Source organism: Bos indicus, chromosome 22 (assembly GCF_029378745.1).
Source record: "Bos indicus isolate NIAB-ARS_2022 breed Sahiwal x Tharparkar chromosome 22, NIAB-ARS_B.indTharparkar_mat_pri_1.0, whole genome shotgun sequence".
Lineage (NCBI taxonomy): Eukaryota > Metazoa > Chordata > Mammalia > Artiodactyla > Bovidae > Bos > Bos indicus.
This window is the reverse complement of record NC_091781.1, coordinates 11,564,586-11,584,366: the sequence shown is the minus strand read 5'-3', so window position 1 is coordinate 11,584,366 and position 19,781 is coordinate 11,564,586. Positions and strand designations below refer to the sequence as shown.

The 19,781-nt window shown below is 38.3% G+C and overlaps 1 protein-coding gene across 2 annotated transcripts in view; it reads right to left on the bottom strand.

Annotated features, from left to right (window-relative positions):
* Positions 1–19,781, bottom strand: part of OXSR1 (oxidative stress responsive kinase 1) — an 87,091-nt gene that overhangs the window by 33,541 nt on the left and 33,769 nt on the right. For both annotated transcript variants that reach the window (XM_019984752.2, XM_019984753.2), the window contains one exon: positions 8,093–8,148. In XM_019984752.2, the coding sequence (XP_019840311.1) occupies positions 8,093–8,148 (56 nt within the window). The remainder of the gene's footprint in view (positions 1–8,092; positions 8,149–19,781) is intronic.

The following is a 19,781-nucleotide window of genomic DNA, read 5'->3' as shown; positions in this document are numbered from 1 at the left end:
TCCACTGATGGACACTTAAGTTGCTTCCCTATTTTAGCCATTGTAAGTAATGCTGCTATGAATATGGGTGTCCAGATAGCTGTTTCAATTCCTGCTTTAGGTTCTTTGGGGTTATGTATTCAGAAGTGGAATTGGTGGATCATACAGAATTTTTATTTTTAATTGATTTAAGGAACTGCCATACTGTTTTCCATGAGAACTCTACCATTTTATGTCCCTACCAATAGTGAACAAGGATTCTGATTTCTCCACATCCTTGCTATTTTGTATTTTTTTGATAAATAGCCATCCTAATGGGTGTGTTATTATCTCCTTCTAGTTTGACTTGTATTTTTTCCCTGATGATTAGTGATACTGAACATCTTTCATGTGCTTTCTGAACATGTGCGTATCTTCTCTGGAGAAATGTCTATTCAAATCCATTTTAAAATTGATTTTGTTGTTACTGTTGAATTTAAGGAGTTCTCTGTATATTCTGGATATCATAAGTCTCTTGTCAGATACATGATTTGCAAATATTTTCTCCCATTCTGTGGGTTGCCTTCTTCCTCTATGGATAGTGTCTTTAAGTGCACAAATTTTTAAAATTTTCATGAAATCCAATCTATTTTTTTTGTTTTCTGTTGCCTGTGCCTTTGGTGTCATATCTAAGAAATCACTACCAAATCCAATGTCATAAAACATGTGCCCTGTTTTCTTCTAAGAGTTTTATTGTTTTACGTCTTTATATTGGAGTCCATTTTCAGTTAATTTTTGAATATTGTGTTAGGTAAGGGTCCAAATTCATTCTTTTGCATTGGGATATTTAGTTTTCCCAGAACCATTTGTTGAAAAGACTTTCTCCACTGAATGGCCTTGATACCCCTGTCAAAAATCATTTGATCATATTGTACGAGGGTTTATTTTTGGGCTTTCAATTCTATTCCACTGGTCTTTATGCCAATTTTTATACCAACAACATATTGTTTCTATTACTATTGCTTTGCAATAAGTTTTAAAATCAGGAAGTGTGAATCTTCCTACTTTGTTCATTTTTTAAAAGACTGTTTTGGCTACTTGAGGTTCCTTAAGCTTCCATATGCATTTTAGGATTTTTTTTCTATTTCTGTCCCTGCAAAAAAGTTATTGGGGTTTTGACAGGCATTGCACTGAATCTGTAGATTACTTTGGGTAGTACTAACTTTTTAAAATAATGGTAAGTCTTCCAATCCATGAACAGGGGGGATGTTTTCCATTTATTTATATCCTCTTTAATTTCTTTCAGCAATGTTTTATAGTTTTCATTGTATAAGTATTTCACCTCCTTGGTTATGTTAACTTCTAGGTATTTTAATTATTTTTGATGCTACTTGTATATAGAATTGTTTGTAATATTTTTCTCAGATTGTTCATTGTTAGTGTAGAAAATGCAACTGATTTTTAAGTGCTGACTTTTTATCCTACTTTGCAAAGTTCATTTATTAGTTAAGCAGTTTTTTTTTTTTTTTTTTTTAATGTAATGTTATGCTTAGGGTTTTTCTGCATGTAAGATCATAGAATCTGCAGAGATAAGTTTACTTCTTTCTTTTCAGTCTGAATGTCTTTTATTATTTTTCTTGCTCATTTGTTCAATTTAGAACTTCCAGTAGTACTATGTTGAACAGAACTAACACATTCTTCCCATGTTCCTGAACTCAGAGGAAGAGCTTTCAAGTCTTTCATCACTGAGTATGATATTCATGGTAGGTTTTTCATATGTAGCTTTGACTATGCTGAGGAAGTTTCCTTCTGTTCCTACTTTGTTGCATGTTTCTATTATGAAAGGGTGTTGTGGTGGTGGTTTAAGTGGTGCCTGACTCTTGCAAACCAGGCTTCTCTGTCCATAGGATTCTTCAGGCAGGAATACTGGAGCAGGTTGCCATTTCCTTCTCCAGGGGATCTTCCCAACGCAGGAATCAAACCCAGGTCTCCTGCACTGCAGGCAGATTCTTTACCAACTGACTACGAGGGAAGCCCATGAAAGGGTGTTAAATTTTCTCAAATATCTGTGGTGCACTGAGATGACCATGTGGGTTTTCTTTTTCTCTTTGTTCTGGTAATCTCATGTGTAACACTGATTTTCAGATCCTGAACCACTCTCGCATTCCAAAGAAATCCTACTTGGTCATGGTGTATCATCCACTTAATATGCTACTGAATTTGATTTGCCACTAGTATTTTGCTGAAAATATTTACATCAATGTTTATAATAGATACTGGTCCAGAGTCTTCTTTTCTTGGGTTAGTATCTCTGCCTGACTTTGGGAATAGGGTAATTTTGGACTCAATAAAATGAGTTAGAAAGTGTTTCTTTCTCTTCAAATTTTTGGAAAACTTTGAGGAAGGCTGTTATTAGTTCTTCTTTAAATGTCTGACAGAATTTACCAGTTAAACCACTGAGTCCAGTCTTTTTTTTTTCTTAGTCCACCTAGCTAAAGGTATGTCAATTTTGGTGATCTCAAAGAATCAACTTTCGGTTTCATCAATTTCCTCTATTGCTCTTCTATTCTCTATATCCTTTTCTCAACTCTAAATTTTATTATTTCTTTCCTTCTGCTGACTGAGGGTTCAGTTTCTTCTTTTTCTGGTTCCTAAAGCTGTGAAGTTAGGTTGTTGATTTGCTAGCTTTCTTTTTTTTTTAATAAAGCATCTAAAGCTACAAATCTGCCCCTTAGCAATGCTTTCACTGCGTCCCATGAGTTCTGGTATGGTTGTGACTTTGTTTTCATTAATCTCTAGCTTCCTGTGTGATGTCTTCTTTCATCTACTGGTTGTCAAAATCTATTTGTCAATCTATTTTTGTTTAGTTTCCACAAATTTGTGAATTTTCAAGTCTTCTGTGGTTGGTTTCTAGCTTTACCTCATTGTGATAAGAGAAAATACTTTATATGATTATCACTTAATCTGTGGCCTAAAAAATGGTCTATCCTAGAAAATGCCCCTTGGACACCTCAGAAGAATGTGTACACTGCTCTTATTAGGTAGACTGCTTTGTATATGCCTGTTAGATCTAGTCAGTCAATGTGTTGTTTAAGTCTTCTATTTCCTTATATTCTGTCTGTTCTACCCATTATTAAGACCGGAATACTGAAGTCCCTAACTACTACTACAGAGCTCTCTACAGTTCCTTTTAATATTACAGAGCTATCTACAGTACCCTTCAATTCTGTTACTTTTTGCTTCATATATTTTGCTGGTATGTTAATATGCGCGTGAATGTTTATAACTGTTTATCTACTTATTATATCTAATCTTTTATTAATATATAATGTGCTTCTTTGTCTCTTACAACCTTTTAAATATAAAGTCTATTCTGTCTGATATTAGAGTAGCTACCCTGTTCTCTTTGGTCACTATTTGCATAGAATATATTTCCCATCCTTTGCTTCTAATCTCTTTGTATCTTTGGATCTAAAGTGAGTTGCTTATAGACAGCATATAGTTGGATCATGTTTTTAACCATTCTTTTAATTGGATAGTTTATTTACATTTAAAGCAATTATTGATAAAGAGGGACTTACTTCTATCATTGTGTTATTTTTTTCATATGATTTAAAGCTTTTGGGGGGCTTCCCAGGAGGCACCAGTGGTAAAGAACTGCCCTGCTAATGCAGGAGCCATAAGAGACATGAGTTTGATCCCTGAGTCGGGAAGATCCCCTGGAGGAGGGCATGGCAACCCACTCCAGTATTCTTTTATTTATTTAATGTATTTGTTTGTTTATTTGTCTGTATTGGGTCTTAGGTGCTCCTGGGCTCCTCTAGCTGCTGTACATGGGCTGGAGGCAAATAGGATCTTAGTTCCCTGACCAGGGATCAAACCTATATCCTCTGCATTGGAAAAGTAGATTCTTACCCTGGACCACCAGTGAAGTCCCCACTCCACTATTCTTGCCTGGAGAATCCCTGGACAGAGAAGCTACGGTACATAGGGTAACAAACAGACACCACTAGAAGCAACTGAGCACGCATGTTAAGTTGCTACATGCAACTTAAAAACAAAACGACAAAAGAATTTGTTCCTCATTTCCTATATTACTGATTTTGTGCTTAACTTTTTGTTGTAAAATGCTTAAAATTTTTCCTCATTTTAAAAATTTGTATTTTATAGCTATTTTCTTTATGGTTACCATGGGGTTACGCTTACCACGCTGAAGTTGTAACACTCTAATTTGCATTTACACCAGCTTAACTTCAATAACATACAAAAACTTTTTTCTTTAGAGCACTATTCTTATCTCTTCATGTTGTTGTTATCACAGAATTACATCCTCATAAACTGTGTGCTCAAAAACATAAACTAATCATTCTTTTAAATGCATTAGTCTCTTAAATTATGTAGAAAAGAAGATGCGGTGTTACAAACCAATGCTATTGTAATACCAAGTTTTAGACCAATAACTGTTTTCTGTAACGTGTTAGTCTCTTAAATTATGTAGAAAACGAAAAGTGCAGTTACAAACCACTGTTACAATAATAGTAGTTTTTTTATATACCCATGTATCTACCTTTATTGAGTTCTTTATTTCTTCATACTGCTTGGAGTTATTATCTAGGGTCTTCTCATTTTATCTTGCAAGACTCCCTTGAGTATTTCCTGCAGGGCAAGTCTAGTGGAAACATATTCCCTCAACTTTTGTTTATCTGGAAATGTCTTAATTTCTCCCTCACTTTTAAAAGGATCCTTGGTTGACACTTTTTTTCTTTCAGAACTTTGAATACATTGTCCCTCTGCCTTCTGGCCTCCAAAGTTTCTGATGAGAAGTCCGTCTTATTTAGGACACCTTGTATGTGATGAGTCACTTGTCTCTTGCTGTTTTTACGATTCTTTTTCTTTGTCTTTCTTAAGTTTGATTATAATGTGCCTCTGTGAGTCTCTCAGAGTTCACTTTAGCTGGAGATCACTGAGCTTCTCAGACGTTTATATGCATGTTTTTCATCAAGTTTGAGATGTTTTCAGCCATTATTTCTTCAATTACTCTCTCTGCCCCTTTCTTCTCCATCGAGGCCTCACAGAATGTGGATGTTGGTCTGCTTAATGATATCCAAATAGACCCGTCAGACTCTATTCACTTTTTCACTCATTTTCCTTTCTGTTCCTTGGAGAAGGAAATGGCAACCCATAAATCTGTTCCTTAGACTTGGTAATTTCCATATTCAAGTTCACCAATTATTTCTTCAACCAGATCAAATCTGCATTTAAATCCTTCTAATAAGTTTTTCATTTCACAATTCAAGTTATTGTACTTTTTAGCTCCAGAATTTCTTTCTTGTTTCTTTTTAAGTCTTCTCTCCTTATTGATATTTAGATTTTGTTAACAATTGTTGTTTTCAGTTTTTCTGTATCTTTTAACTCTCTCAACATCTTTAAGATGGTTGTTTTTAAAGTCCAATATATCTGCCATCAAGCCCTTTTCAGTGATGGTTTCCTTTGAATAGACCATACTTTCCTATTTCACTGAATGTCTTGTGATTTTTGTTGTTGTTGTTGTTATTGAAGACGGACATTTGAATCTAATAATGTGCTAACTCTAGAAATCAGATTCTTCTCCTTCCCTAGGTTTGCTGTTTTTTGTTATTGTTTTGTTTTTTTGGGTTGTTGTAGGCTGCTTCTGTGTCAAGCATCGGCCTGAAATGTAAACTTAAGGCCTTCTCAGATCTTTTCTGCACCTTTTCCTGAGAACAAACATTCACTTTTCAATTTTCCCTGCAAATGTTGCTTTTGTTTTGGTTTTGTGGCCACATCACATGCCTTGTGGGATCTTAATTCCCTAATGAGGGATGGAATATAGTGCCTTGGCAGTGAAAGTGCAGAATCCTAACAACTGGACCCACAGCAAAGTTCCTGTAGTTATTTTTTATTGTCCTAGTCTTTAAGGTTTGGCTTCAAAAAGGGGAAGAGGAGAGAAACGAAGGAAGGAAAAAAAGGCAATGACCTGTTCAAGTGCCCTGGAAATCACATGGAAAGGAGGAGCTGTAACAACAATGGCTGCCGGTCTCTTTGTCTGCATCTCTGAGATCAGAAGCTGCAATTAGTAATCAGAGCAGATGCTGCTGCTACTTCAAAGGACGGGGTCCTTTCTGCCCACCATAGTTCCTGCAAGTTGTGTGCAAGTTGCTCCAAAAACATATGCATAGCTGCCTGCCATGTGGCTGATGGGTAAGAAATGAGCAGCTCTGAAACCAACCAAAATTAACTGCAATTTACCTTCCAAGTCTTGTCCTAAAAGTTTCAAGCAATCAATGAGATGCAGAATTTCAAAACAGTTACACTAGACAGTTCTGCCAATTCAACTGTTGTCTAGGTGGAGAGAAGATTCTTGGTGCTTCCTACTCGACCATTTTCCTAGAATTCCTTCTTTTTTGTTCCTTACCACTTGATTTTGCTTCTCTACCCAATACAGCATAATTGTGCCTGGTTTTGAACTTATATAAATGGAATCATAAGTTATATATTCTATTTTGACTAGCTTCATTCACCATATGTTTTTATAATTTATTTAATGCTTCTGTACACAGCTGGAGTTTTCTTCATTTTCATCAGTACCAAGTTCAAGTGTGTGTGTGCTCAGTTGTGTCCAACTCTTCGTGAGCTCACGGACTGTAGCCCACCAGGCTCCTCTGTCCCTGGGGTTTTCCTGTCAAGAATACTGGAGTGGATTGCCATTTCCTCCTCTAGGGAATCTTCCCAACCCAGGGACTGATCGAACCCACGTCTCTGGTGTCTCCTGCATTGGCAAGCAGATTCTTTGCTACTGAGCCACCAGAGAAGCCCATTATACAGTATTCTAAAGTATAAATCAACTACAATTTACTTATACATTCTACTTACAAAAGGCTTGGTAATGTTTCAAACTTTCAATGCTTATTAGCATTATGGCACACTGAAGTATGAGTTTCTCTACACCATAGATTTAGAAGCTAAAGTCTCTGGGTATGCATATCTCCAACTTATTAAAGTGTTCCTACTAGCTTATATTCTCACCATCAGAAGGTGAGATTCTCTCTTGCTTTACATTGATAACTAGTACTGTCAGATGTGTTTGCTACATCAGTCAATAAAATGTGATTTCCCAATGTTATTTTATTGTGCATTAATTGCTAACTAGTTGAGATTGTACACCTTTTACTATATTTATGTTTTGATGTCTTCATTTGAGGTTATTTGACTTTTCCTTAATTAGTTCTTTGTATATTCTAAATTTGAGCCCCTTGTCAAGTTATTCATGCTGCAAATAACTTATCTACTTTGTGGTTTGCTTCTTTACTTATTAATGGTGACAAACTGTTCTTCTTTTGATGAACAATAGTTGCTAATTTTACAGGAGTTAAATTTATCAATCTTTTTCTTTATGTTAGAACATTATGGCTTAGTTAAAATATTCCCTTACCTGAGGACATGAAGATGTGTGCCTAAATTTTCTTCTAAAGCTGAAGAAATAATTCAAGGTTTGGGTAGTTATCTTCCTCCTGCCAAACAACTGACTGTTCCAGCAGTGTGGGACCAAGCTGAGATTTTCTCAGATGATCTGCTTGCTCAATAGTTCTGCAGTTCAGCCATTCTGGAGTCTCACCCTGGGGGAGGGGGCATTTCACCAAGATACCAACACTGGAAGGCCTTGGACTCTAACTCTTATCTCTTCAACTCTGAATCTACCAATACACTTCCACCTCTCAGATGTGTCTTCTTAACTGGCAAATAACCCATTTCTCCCAGAAGAGAAGTATAACTTCCCTAAAGCACATTTACTAAACACAATGAAGTTTCTTGACTACCTCTCCTTCAGAGGAAAGTTAAAGAATGGTATAAGAACCCACAGAAGATGACTCTAACGGGAGTTAGGAATAGATAACCATAGTTAAGTAGTTTAGAAAATGCCTAAGACTGAAAATGAAGAATGAGTAGTGGAAGATACCTTGAGTCAGCAGGTATCAACATAGTATGTGTGACCAGAGATGGTCCAGGATACAGAAGAGAAAACTGACTAAGAAAACATAGAAGATAAGTAATGCTGTTCTATCAGCCATTAAGCTAAAAATAAAAAGATAAAATAAAAAGAAATACTAATCAGTACCTGCAATCTGTACCGAGCCATCTTCTCCAAGAAGAATATTGCCAGCTTTCACATCTCTGTAAGGAAAAAAAATTACTTATTAAAAAACACTTATTCTTTGGAGTTACATCATTTAAGAAGTTCAATATATTCACCACAACACTGGTAATATTTAAATGCTTTAATGAAAAATTGCATTTAAGAGTATTAGGGCCAATACCAGAATTTTTAAAATTGTAGTCACTTGTACTAAAATCCAAACATGGTAAATAGAAAGCTATAGTAATACATAGCTTTTACTAGTAAATTTGGAAAAACTCAAGATTATTAAATATTTGACTGAGATAACAGTGGCTAAAGAATGTGACCCTCTCACCTTATCTACTTTTTAAAATACACTGATTTTTCTATACTTTATGAACAAAATTTTACAATGATCAGTATGTGGCTGATAACAGGGACTAGTCTATGCTTGTAGCATAAAAATATAATATAAATTGTTCAAACATATCTATATTCGTATTAGTAACTAAAACAACTCAAGTAATACATAAATACATTCCTGTTATAAAAACCTAAACATCACTGAAAAGGTCAAAATCCCTTTTGACCACTGTTCTCAGGTCTAATATTCTCTACAAAGTTTCCAACCATTATCAGTCTAGTTAATAGAATATGTTCCTGCGACATATCTGAGCTTTTCTTCCAACATAAATGATATTGTACTATCCATTCAAATCTACAACATGTTTTTCTCATGCAATAATGTGTCAATAGAATCTAAAAAATTTACATTTGTCAACTCCCATGAGTAATCCATTTCTTTGATAACCTAGAGAAACTCTCACAAGGCACACAGAATGTACAAGGGGGTTGTCTATATAGTACTGTCTGAAGTAACAAATCAAAAATGGCAACAATCTAGAAAGTCAAAAGTAGCAGAAAGGTTAAATTAAATCTGTTACATTCATGAAATGTATTAAAGTCAATCAACACGTTATGACTTCAAATGCCCTCTACTACCTAATACATACTGCCAGTGAACACTTCAAATAGCACCGTGCATTGTGTGTGCCACCATTAGTTACACACTCACAGGCATGAACACATCTTTCCACACACACCAAAAGGAGCACAAGGAATTTAGGTTTTTTAAAGGAGAGGAGTAGGACCAGAGTCAAGGGGAACAATGTTTGACTGTCCTATGGGAGTGGACTCACCTATTTATTTCATAATTAAAAATAAATATAATTAAACAAACACAAGAGAGCCAGACCTTGAAGCTAGACTGAAAGAAAAGTGAGGCTAGGTCATGGAAGAAGTCCGTATTTATTCGTCAGGAAAAGGAACCAGTGAAAGGACAACACATCATCTCTTTCCTGTCCTTCCCATCTTCTTTTCCCCATCCTTAGATAACCATTCCTTGGTAAATAATGAACAACAGTTTCACAAATGTTATGTAGCAGCATCACCATACCAAGAGTACACAACACTTTTCCTGAATATATACTGAAGCATAAAGAAATCATGTTACTCAGTATTTTGTTCTGCTTATAAATGCAAGGAATTTATAGGACTTCCTCCCAGAGGCTGGCTTACAGTAAAAGCTGGCTCACTTCGTCCTACAAACCTAAAGCCTACACAATGAACAGGAGAGAACTGAGGGTATTTCCTTCCTGTGGTGACAAAGACCATTCAACTAAGCCAACCATGAACCTTCAACTCCTTTTTCTGAATGACACCTAAAACTTAATGGGAAAAAACAACGTACAGTTCAGTCACTTCCTCCTCTGTTTTTTGCAGCAGGCTGCAACATATAGTGTTAGTACAGAAGCTGATCCTCTTACAACTACATGAGAAGTTGCTGAAGAACTCAACGTCAACCATTCTACAGATGTTCATCATTTGAAGCAATTGAAAAGGTGAAAAAGCTTAATAAGCAGGTGCCTTCTGCTGCTGCTGCTGCTGCTAAGTCACTTCAGTCGTGTCAGACTCTGTGTGACCCCATAGACGGCAGCCCACCAGGCTCCCCCGTCCCTGGGATTCTGAGCTGACTGCAAATCAGAAAAATCATCGTTTTGAAGTGTTGTCTTCTCTTACTCTACCCAACAATGAACCATTTCTTGATCAGATGACGTAACAAAAAGTGGGTTTTACAGAACAACCAGAGATGACCAACTCAGTGGTTGGACTGAGGAGAAGCTCCAAAGTACTCCCCAAAGCCAAACCTGTAACAAAAAAAGGTCATGGTGGCTGTCTGCTGGTCTGATGCACCACAGCTTTCTGAATCCTGGTGAAATGATTACACCTGAGATGCACTGAAAAATGCAATGCCTGCAGCCTGCATTGGTCAACAGAGTAGGCCCAATTCTGCTCCATGCTGCTGCTGCTAAGTCGCTTCAGTCGTGTCCGACTCTGGACTCCATAGACGGCAGCCCACCAGGCTTCCCCGTCCCTGGGATTCTCCAGGCAAGAACACTGGAGTGGGTTGCCATTTCCTTCTCCAATGCATGAAAGTGAAAAGTGAAAGTGAAGTCGCTCAGTCATGGCTGACTCTTAGCGACCCCATGGACCGCAGCCTACCAGGCTCCTCCGTCCATGGGATTTTCCAGGCAAGAGTACTGGAGTGGGGTGCCACTGCCTTCTCCATGGCAATGGCCAACTGCATACTGCAGAACCAACACCTCAAAAGTTGAACGAACTTGGCTACGAAGTTTTGCCTTATGTGCCATATTCACCTGACCTCTCACCAACCAACTACTACTTCTTCAAGCATCTTGATAATTTTTTGCAGGGAAAATGCTTCCACAACCAGCAGGAGGCAGAAAATACTTTCCAGGAGCCCGTGGAATCCCAAAGCACAGATTTTTATGTTGTAAGAATAAACAAACTTATTTCTTGTTGGCAAAACTGTGTTGATTGTAATGGTTCCTATTTTGATTAATAAAGATGTGGGAGTGAAGCTGTGAAGTTGCTCTGTGGTGCCCAACTCTTTGCGACCCCATGGACTGCAACCCACCAGGCTCCTCTGTCCATGGGATTTTCCAGGCAAGAGTACTGGAGTGGGTTGCCATTTCCTTCTCCAGGGAATCTTCCCGACCCAGGGATTGAACCTGGGTCTCCAGCATTGTAGGCAGACACTTTTACCATCTGAGCCACCAGGGAAGATAGGCATGTGTGGGAGCCTAGTTATAATGATTTAAAATTTATGGTCTGAAACCACAATTATATTTGCACCAACCTAATAGTTAGTACAAAGAGGGCATCTCTCATCTACTCATCAAATAGATTTAAATAACTAAATAAAAGACAACCTGCTTTAAATCAACTTATGGAGATAAATGAACCACTAAAACCATCCATCCATCCAACTAAACACTAAAATAAAACTTGGTTATCTCTGAAGAAATGTGGAGCAGCAAATCAATCAATTCAACTACATACCAAAATAAAATCGATTGTTCCCTCCTGCTATCCCAGCTCCCAACTGCCACCTCTTAACTCTGTTCCAAATATCAGACTTATAAACCAGTATGCCGTAACAAAATACGACAACTATCCATCTACATAGGAGACCAGTTAAACTACAACATATTATATAAATGAAATACTACAAATACTAACAAACATATGTGGTAATATGTTTATTTTGGCATAAATCTCTCTCAAAGGAATCACAATGGCAAGAAGTAGTTCCTTTTAGAGCAGGATACCAGAAGTGCAGTGGCAGAAGGAGACTCTTTTTTAAAGTGCTTTATTTTTTAGAACAGTTTTATTTTTATTTTATTTTATTTTTAAACTTTACATAATTGTATTAGTTTTGCCAAATATCAAAATGAATCCGCCACAGGTATACATGTGTTCCCCATCCTGAACCCTCCTCCCTCCTCCCTCCCCATACCATCCCTCTGGGTCGTCCCAGTGCACTAACGCCAAGCATCCAGTATCGTGCATCGAACCTGGACTGGCATCTCGTTTCATACATGATATTTTACATGTTTCAATGCCATTCTCCCAAATCTTCCCACCCTCTCCCTCTCCCACAGAGTCCATAAGACTGTTCTATACATCAGTGTTTCTTTTGCTGTCTCGTACACCGGGTTATTGTTACCATCTTTCTAAATTCCATATATATGCGTTAGTATACTGTATTGGTGTTTTTCCTTCTGGCTTACTTCACTCTGTATAATAGGCTCCAGTTTCATCCACCTCATTAGAACTGATTCAAATGTATTCTTTTTAATGGCTGAGTAATACTCCATTGTGTGTATGTACCACTGCTTTCTTATCCATTCATCTGCTGATGGACATCTAGGTTGCTTCCATGTCCTGGCTATTATAAACAGTGCTGCGATGAACATTGGGGTACACGTGTCTCTTTCCCTTCTGGTTTCCTCGGTGTGTATGCCCAGCAGTGGGATTGCTGGATCATAAGGCAGTTCTATTTCCAGTTTTTTAAGGAATCTCCACACTGTTCTCCATAGTGGCTGTACTAGTTTGCATTCCCACCAACAGTGTAAGAGGGTTCCCTTTTCTCCACACCCTCTCCAGCATTTATTACTTGTAGACTTTTGGATCGCAGCCATTCTGACTGGTGTGAAATGGTACCTCATAGTGGTTTTGATTTGCATTTCTCTGATAATGAGTGATGTTGAGCATCTTTTCATGTGTTTGTTAGCCATCTATATGTCTTCTTTGGAGAAATGTCTATTTAGTTCTTTGGCCCATTTTTTGATTGGGTCATTTATTTTTCTGGAGTTGAGCTGTAGGAGTTGCTTGTATATTTTTGAGATTAGTTGTTTGTCAGTTGCTTCATTTGCTATTATTTTCTCCCATTCTGAAGGCTGTCTTTTCACCTTGCTAATAGTTTCCTTTGATGTGCAGAAGCTTAGAACAGTTTTAGATTTACATAAAAGTTGAGAAGATGGTGCAGAGGAGTCCCCACACAGCTGTCGCTTAGTCTCTCCCTTCTAATGGAATTTGTATGATGTTTTCCTCATGATTAGATTGGTGTTAAGAGTTTGGGGAAGGAAAACCGGGGAAGTGTCCTTTTCATCACATTGTATCTAGAGTACATAGCATTACCATGAGTTAGCACCATTGTGCTAACTGCTTTTTTTTTTATCCTTGACCATTTTGTACCATTTGAACTTTTAAGCTATGTATTGGCATTGTTGCTGTTGTTCAGTCACCTAGTTGTGTCTGACTCTTTGCAACCCCATGAACTGCAGCACGCCAGGCTTCCCTGTCTTTCACTATCTTCAGAGTTTGCTTAAACTCATGTCCATTGAGTCGGTGATGCCATCCAACCATCTCACCCTCTGTCACTCCCTTCAATCTTCCCCAGCATCAGGGTCTCTTCCAATGAGTCGGCTCTTCCCATCAGGTGGTTCATCTCCTTTCTGATTGACAGGTTTGATCTCCATGCAGTCCGAGAGACTCTTAAGAGTCTTCTCCAGCACTACAATTCGAAAGCATAAATTCTTTGGTGCTCAACCTTTCCTATGGTGCCTCTCACATCCATTCATGACTACTGGAAAAACCATAGCTTTGACTATACGGACTTTTGTCAGCAATGTCTCTGTTTTTTATTTTTAATACATTGTCTAGTTTGTCAAAGCTTTTCTTCCAAGGAGCAAGTGTCTTTTAATTTCGTGGCTGCAGTCACTGTTTACAGAGATTTTGGAGCCCAAGAAAATAAAATCTGTCACTGTTTCCACTTTTTCCCCTTCTATTTCCCATGAAGTGATGGGACTGAATGCCATGATCTTAGTTTTCTGAATGTTGAGTTTTAAGCCAGCTTTTTCACTCTCCTCTTTCACTTTCATCAAGATGCTCTTCAGTTCCTCTTCACTTTCTGTCATTAGGGTGGTGTCATTTGCATTTCTGAGGTTACTGATATTTCTCTCAGCAATCTTGATTCCAGCTTGTGATTCATCCAGCCCCAAATTTTGCATGACATACTCTGCATATACATTAAATAAGCAGGGCAACAATATAGAGCCTTGATGTACTCCTTTCTCAATTCTGAACCAGTCTGTTGTTCAATGTCTGGTTCTGTTTCTTCTTGCCTTGCATACAGGCTTCTCAGGAGACAGGTAAGGTGGTCTGATATTCCCATCTCTTCAAGAAATTTCCATAGTTTGTTGTGATCCACACAGTGAAAGGTTTTAGTGCAGTCAATGAAGCAGAAGTGGATGTTTTGGAATTCCCTTGCTTTTCCTGTGATCCAACGGATGCTGGCACTTTGATCTCTGGTTCCTCTGCCTTTTCTAAATCCAGAAAATCCTTTTCTAAATCGTACATCTGTAAGTTCTCAGTTCATGTACTGCTGAAGCCTAGTTTGAAGGATTTTGAGCATTACTTTGCTAGCATGTGAAATGAGCACAACATTCTTTAACACTGCCTTTCTTTGGGAATGGAATGAAAACTGACCTTTTCCAGTCCTGTGGCCACTGCTAAGTTTACCAAATTTGCTGACATACTGAGTGCAGCACTTTCACAGCATCATCTTTTAGGATCTGAAACGGATCAGCTGGAATTCCATCACATCCACAGGCTTTGTTCTTAGTAATGCTTCCTAAAGCCCACTTGACTTCACATTCTAGAATGTCTGGCTCTAGGTGAGTGATCACACCATCCTGGTTATCGTGGTCATTAAGACCTTTTCTGTATGGTTCTGTGTAGTCTTGCCACCTCTTCTTAATCACCTCTGCTTCTGTTAGAATGAATGCTCCTTGCCATTCCCGTCCTTTACTGTACCCATCTTTGCATGAAATTGTTCCTTCGGTTTCTCTAATTTTCTTGAAGAGATCTCTAGTCTTTCCTGTTATACCGTTTTCCTCTATTTCTTTGCATTGTTCATTTAAGAAGGCTTTCTTATCTCTCCTTGCTAATTTCTGGAACTCTGCATTCAGTTGGGTATAACTTTCCCTTTCTCCTTTGCTCTTTGCTTCTCTTTTCTCAGCTATTTGTAAGGCCTGCTCAGACAACCATTTTTTATTTTTCTTACAAATGGTTTTGGTCACCACTTTCTGTACAGTGTTATGAACCTCTGTCCACAGTTCTTCAGGCACTCTGTCTACCAGATCTATCTGTTCATCAGCTCCACTGTATAATCGTAAGGGATTTGATTTAGGTCATACCTGAACGGCCTAGTGGTTTTCCCTACTTTCTTAAATTTAAGTCTGAATTTTGCAATAGGGAGCTCATGATCTGAGCCACAGTAGCTCCAAGTCTTGTTTTTGCTGACTGCATACAGCTTCTTCATCTTCAGTTGCAAGGAATATAATCAATCCGATTTTGGTATTGACCATTTGGTGATGTCCATGTGTAGAGTCATCTCTTGTGTTGTTGTAAGAGGGTGTTTGCTGTGTCCAGTGTGTTCTCTTGGCAAAACTATTAGCCTTTGCCCTGCTTTATTTTATACTCCAAAGCCAAACTTGCCTGTTACTCCAGGTTACTCCAGAAGTTATTTCTTAACGTCCTACTTTTGCATTCCAGTTCCCTATGATGAAAAGGATAGTTTTTTTGGTGTTAGTTCTAGAAGGTCTTGTAGGTGTCCATAGAACCATTCAACTTTATCTTCTTCAGCATTAGTGGTTGGGGCATAGAGTTGGATTACTGTGATACTGAATGGTTTGCCTTGGAAAGGAACTGAGGCCATTATGTCACTTTTGAGATTGCACCCAAGTACTGCATTTCGAACTCTTTTGTTGACTATGATGGCTACTCCATTTCTTCTGAGGGATTTTTGCCCACCATAGTAGATATAATGGTCATCTGAGTTAAATATTGGTGTTACCCATTCAAAAACTATTTTCTAAGCTTCTGTCTTTTTAAAAAACATTTCTTTCTTTTGCTGTGTCAAGTCTCGCTTGTGGCAGGCAGGACCTTTCCTTGTGACACATGCATTCTCTAGTTGTGGAGCGCAGGCTCCAGAGCACACATATGGACTCAGCAGTTGTGGTGCATGGGCTTAGTTGCTCTGAGGCCTGTGGGATCTTAGTTCTCTGACCAAGGATTGAACCTAAATCCCTGCATTCCAAGACAGATTCTTAATCACTGGACCACCAGAAGAGTCCCTAAGCTTTTGTCTTAAGTGAAGAAACAGCAATCTCTTGCCAGCAGAACCTATACTTAGGATGACTACTTTTCCTGATCAATTAAGATAATAAATTCATGTTTCCCTCTTCAGACCAAAATTGCAATCTATAGAACAGCTTCCAAGAGTGAAAGCAGAGGAATACCATGAAGCTAAATGGCTCACTGGATAATTAAACACCAGTCTGTCCTCACACACAACAGGACAAATTGAACTTTGAAGGAAAAGATTTGTAACTAAACATCTGGAAATCAATATAATAGTCCTTTTTTTTTTTTAAACTTCATCTCAAAGAATATCAAGCAACCCAGCAGCCCCCAGTTATATCCCCCAACCACTCTTAAATAGCAAGAACAGTAAGTTCTGTTTTTCACAGCTTGATGCCATTTCTCATGTGTCACTATTATACCAAAGTTGCAAATTCCTTTTAAAATTAAATTTAAAATTACAGAACAAGTTTCTCCCCGTTACATTTTCATGACTCAACAAACGGCACGTCATGTGCTATGTGCTAAGTCACTTCAGTCATATCTGACTCTTTGGGACCCTGTAGACTGCAGCCCGCCAGGCTCCTTTGCCCATGAGATTCTCCAAGCAAGAATACTGGAGTGTGTTGCCATTTCCTCCTCCAGTGGATCTTCCCAACCCAGGGATTGAACCCGTGTCTCTTACATCTGCTGCACTGGCAGGCCACGCTGGCAGGCTGGTTCTTCACCACTAGTGCCAGCTGGGAAGCCCAATAATAGGCACAGTTCAAGAGAAGAAACGAATCATAACAAAGCTGAAAAATAACACTACATTTATGCATCTTAAACTGACTAAATATCTACTATTTCTGTTAAAGCTAACCCCTTTAAATAGGAAAAATATTTGGGTACATAGATACAGAGAGAAAAGTGTAACTCTAATTTAGAGACCTGTTCACTCTAGTAGAAACCTCTAAAGCCTCAGGGGTCAAGGAAAAAACACAGTAGAGACAGAGTAAAATTATTTGACCTAATCCAGCAGACTGATACAAATCTATCTGAAATAACAACTGGACTCTAAAGATATGAGAAGTAACAAAATCTACCGAAAACATCCATGTCTGCTTCCCAGTAAAACAACTTTCTCCCAACTTTCTCCTATTGAAGTCTCAGCTCAGCTCAGCTGAAGTGTAAGTAGGGTTCTTAGCCTTGGCTGCGTACTAGGATCTCTTGGGAAACTTTCAAAAGTCTCAATGCCAAGGCCTCATCACAAATCACTTAAATGAATTTCTGGCAGTGGATCTAGTAATCAGTACTTAGTAAACTTTCCCAGGTGATTCCAATATGAAGCCAATGTTAGGGCCTCTGATTTAATGTATAAGAGAATTTCTATTGCAACAACACAGTAAACAGATTTTCATCACTTACTACACAGACCTTGGCCCTAAGACACACCATTCCTCTGCGCCAAACACAAAGAAAAATGCTGGATAAATCAGGGGAGGATACTGCCACATAACTCAACATGAAATAAAAAATGGAAATCTTCAAGCTTCAGAAATGAAAAGGACAAGAGCAGAGCAGTAAGCCTTGGCGGGCTTCCCAGGTGGTGCAGTGGTAAAAAGTCTGCCAGCCAATGCAGGAGATGCAAGAGACAGGGTGATTGATCCTTGAGTCAGGAAGATCACCTGGAGAAGGCCATGGCAACCCCTCCAATGTTCTTGCCTAGGAAATCCCATGGACACAGGAGTGTGGCAGGCTATAGTTCATAGGGTAGCAAAAGAACTGGATACGACTTAGCAGCTAAAAAACAACAACACTAGATGATCAAGATTTTATCATTCATTTTGTTAAAGCAGTGTACTATACTCATTTACTTGAATATGCTGGATCATCCCTGCATCTTTAGAATGAAGCCCACTTAATCATGGTCCATGATCCTTTTAATGTACTGCTGATTTTGGCTTGCTAATGTTTTTTGTTGAGGACCTTTGCATATAAGTTTACCTTGTAATTTTCTTATTTACTTATAAGAGTCGTTGGCTTTGGTATCAGGGTAATGGTAGCCTTATAAAATGAGTTTGTAATGTTTCCTTCTCTTTTAGTTTTTGGAGGAATGTGAGAAGGATTATATAAGTTCCTGTTTAAATGTTTGATAAAATTCACCAATGAAATTATTGGTCCTTGACTTTTGTCAGGAAGTTTTTGATTATTGATTTGATCTCCTTAGTAGTAACTGGTCTGTTTAGATTTTCTGTTTCTTCATGATTCGGTCTTGGTAGATTCTATGTTTCCAGGAAGTTATCCATTTCTTCTAGGTGCTACAGTTTGTTGGTATATACCTGTTCATAGTGGTCTCTTAACAATCTCATATTTCTGTGGTGTCAGCTGCAATGTTTCCTCTTTGACTTCTGAATTGGAGTCCTCTCTTTCTCTTGGTGAGTCTAGCTAACAATCTATTTGTCTTTTTAAGAAACCAGTTCTTAATTTCATTGATCTTTTCAATTGTCTTTTTAGTCTGTTACTTCATATATTTTCACTCTTGATGTTTTTATTTAATTTCCTTCTAATTGTGGGCTTAGTCTGTTCTTTTTGTAGTTCCTTAAAAGTAGGTGATTTTAAAGATATATATCTATATATATATTAGGTATATATATATATCTTGTGTTCTTCCACTCTTTCTGCCTTCTTTGATTTTAATTGAGCATTTTACGTAATTCTATTTTTCTCTCCTCTCTTGGCATATTCTTTTTTTCCTTTTTTTGTGGTTTCCCTAGAGTCTGCTCTACACATTTACAATGAATTCAAGTCCACTTTCACATAGTACTATACCACCTCCCTGAGTTTTCTTTTAATCTCATATATCCTGGAATGGGTATTACAGTCTTGCAAACAGAACTGTCAACAAGTACAGATCAAAAAAAAAAAAAAGCTCTAAGCCTGCTCTTTGTGGCCAAAGAAGCACCAAACCTAGCAGGGACCTCATCCCTGATTACACAGCTGGACTACAGAGTCTCAGGCTGACCAATCAAGCCAGAACCAGAGGTGCCAATGAAGACCAGACAGGAAACTTCACTCACTGTCCAATCTACATCTAGTGTAGATAGGTCCATGCTGCCTATACCAGCATCACTGACAGGCCCAGCCAATACCTCCCATTCTTCCAGCCAGCAGCTGAGACTGACCCAGGTCTGGTACCTTTAGCTCCTCTACACAGTGGCAATAGATGACCCAGACCCAGTGTCTCCCAAGTCACCCAGTAGCAAAAGGTGACCTAGAAAATGTGCCTTTCAAGTCCACAGGCAGTACCAGAGAATGAACGGGAGCCCAACTAGCATCAGGTGGCAGGCTACAAGATGAGCCCAAGGAAGTGTTCACAGACTCACAGGCACAGCCACTATCTCCCACCTTCCACCTAGCAGCACCAGACCTGGGCAAGTGCACTCTACTCCCATGGGTAGCATCAGCAGGAATCGAGAAGAGAGCCTCAGCAGTGCTACAAAAACAGAACAAACCAGACCACCACTGCGAGGGCCTCAAAATCAGGGAAATTTGCCTGTTAAAATATATTACTTCAATATATATTAATTATCTCAATAGGATCAAAAGTCTTCTAACATAATATCCAAAATATCCATGA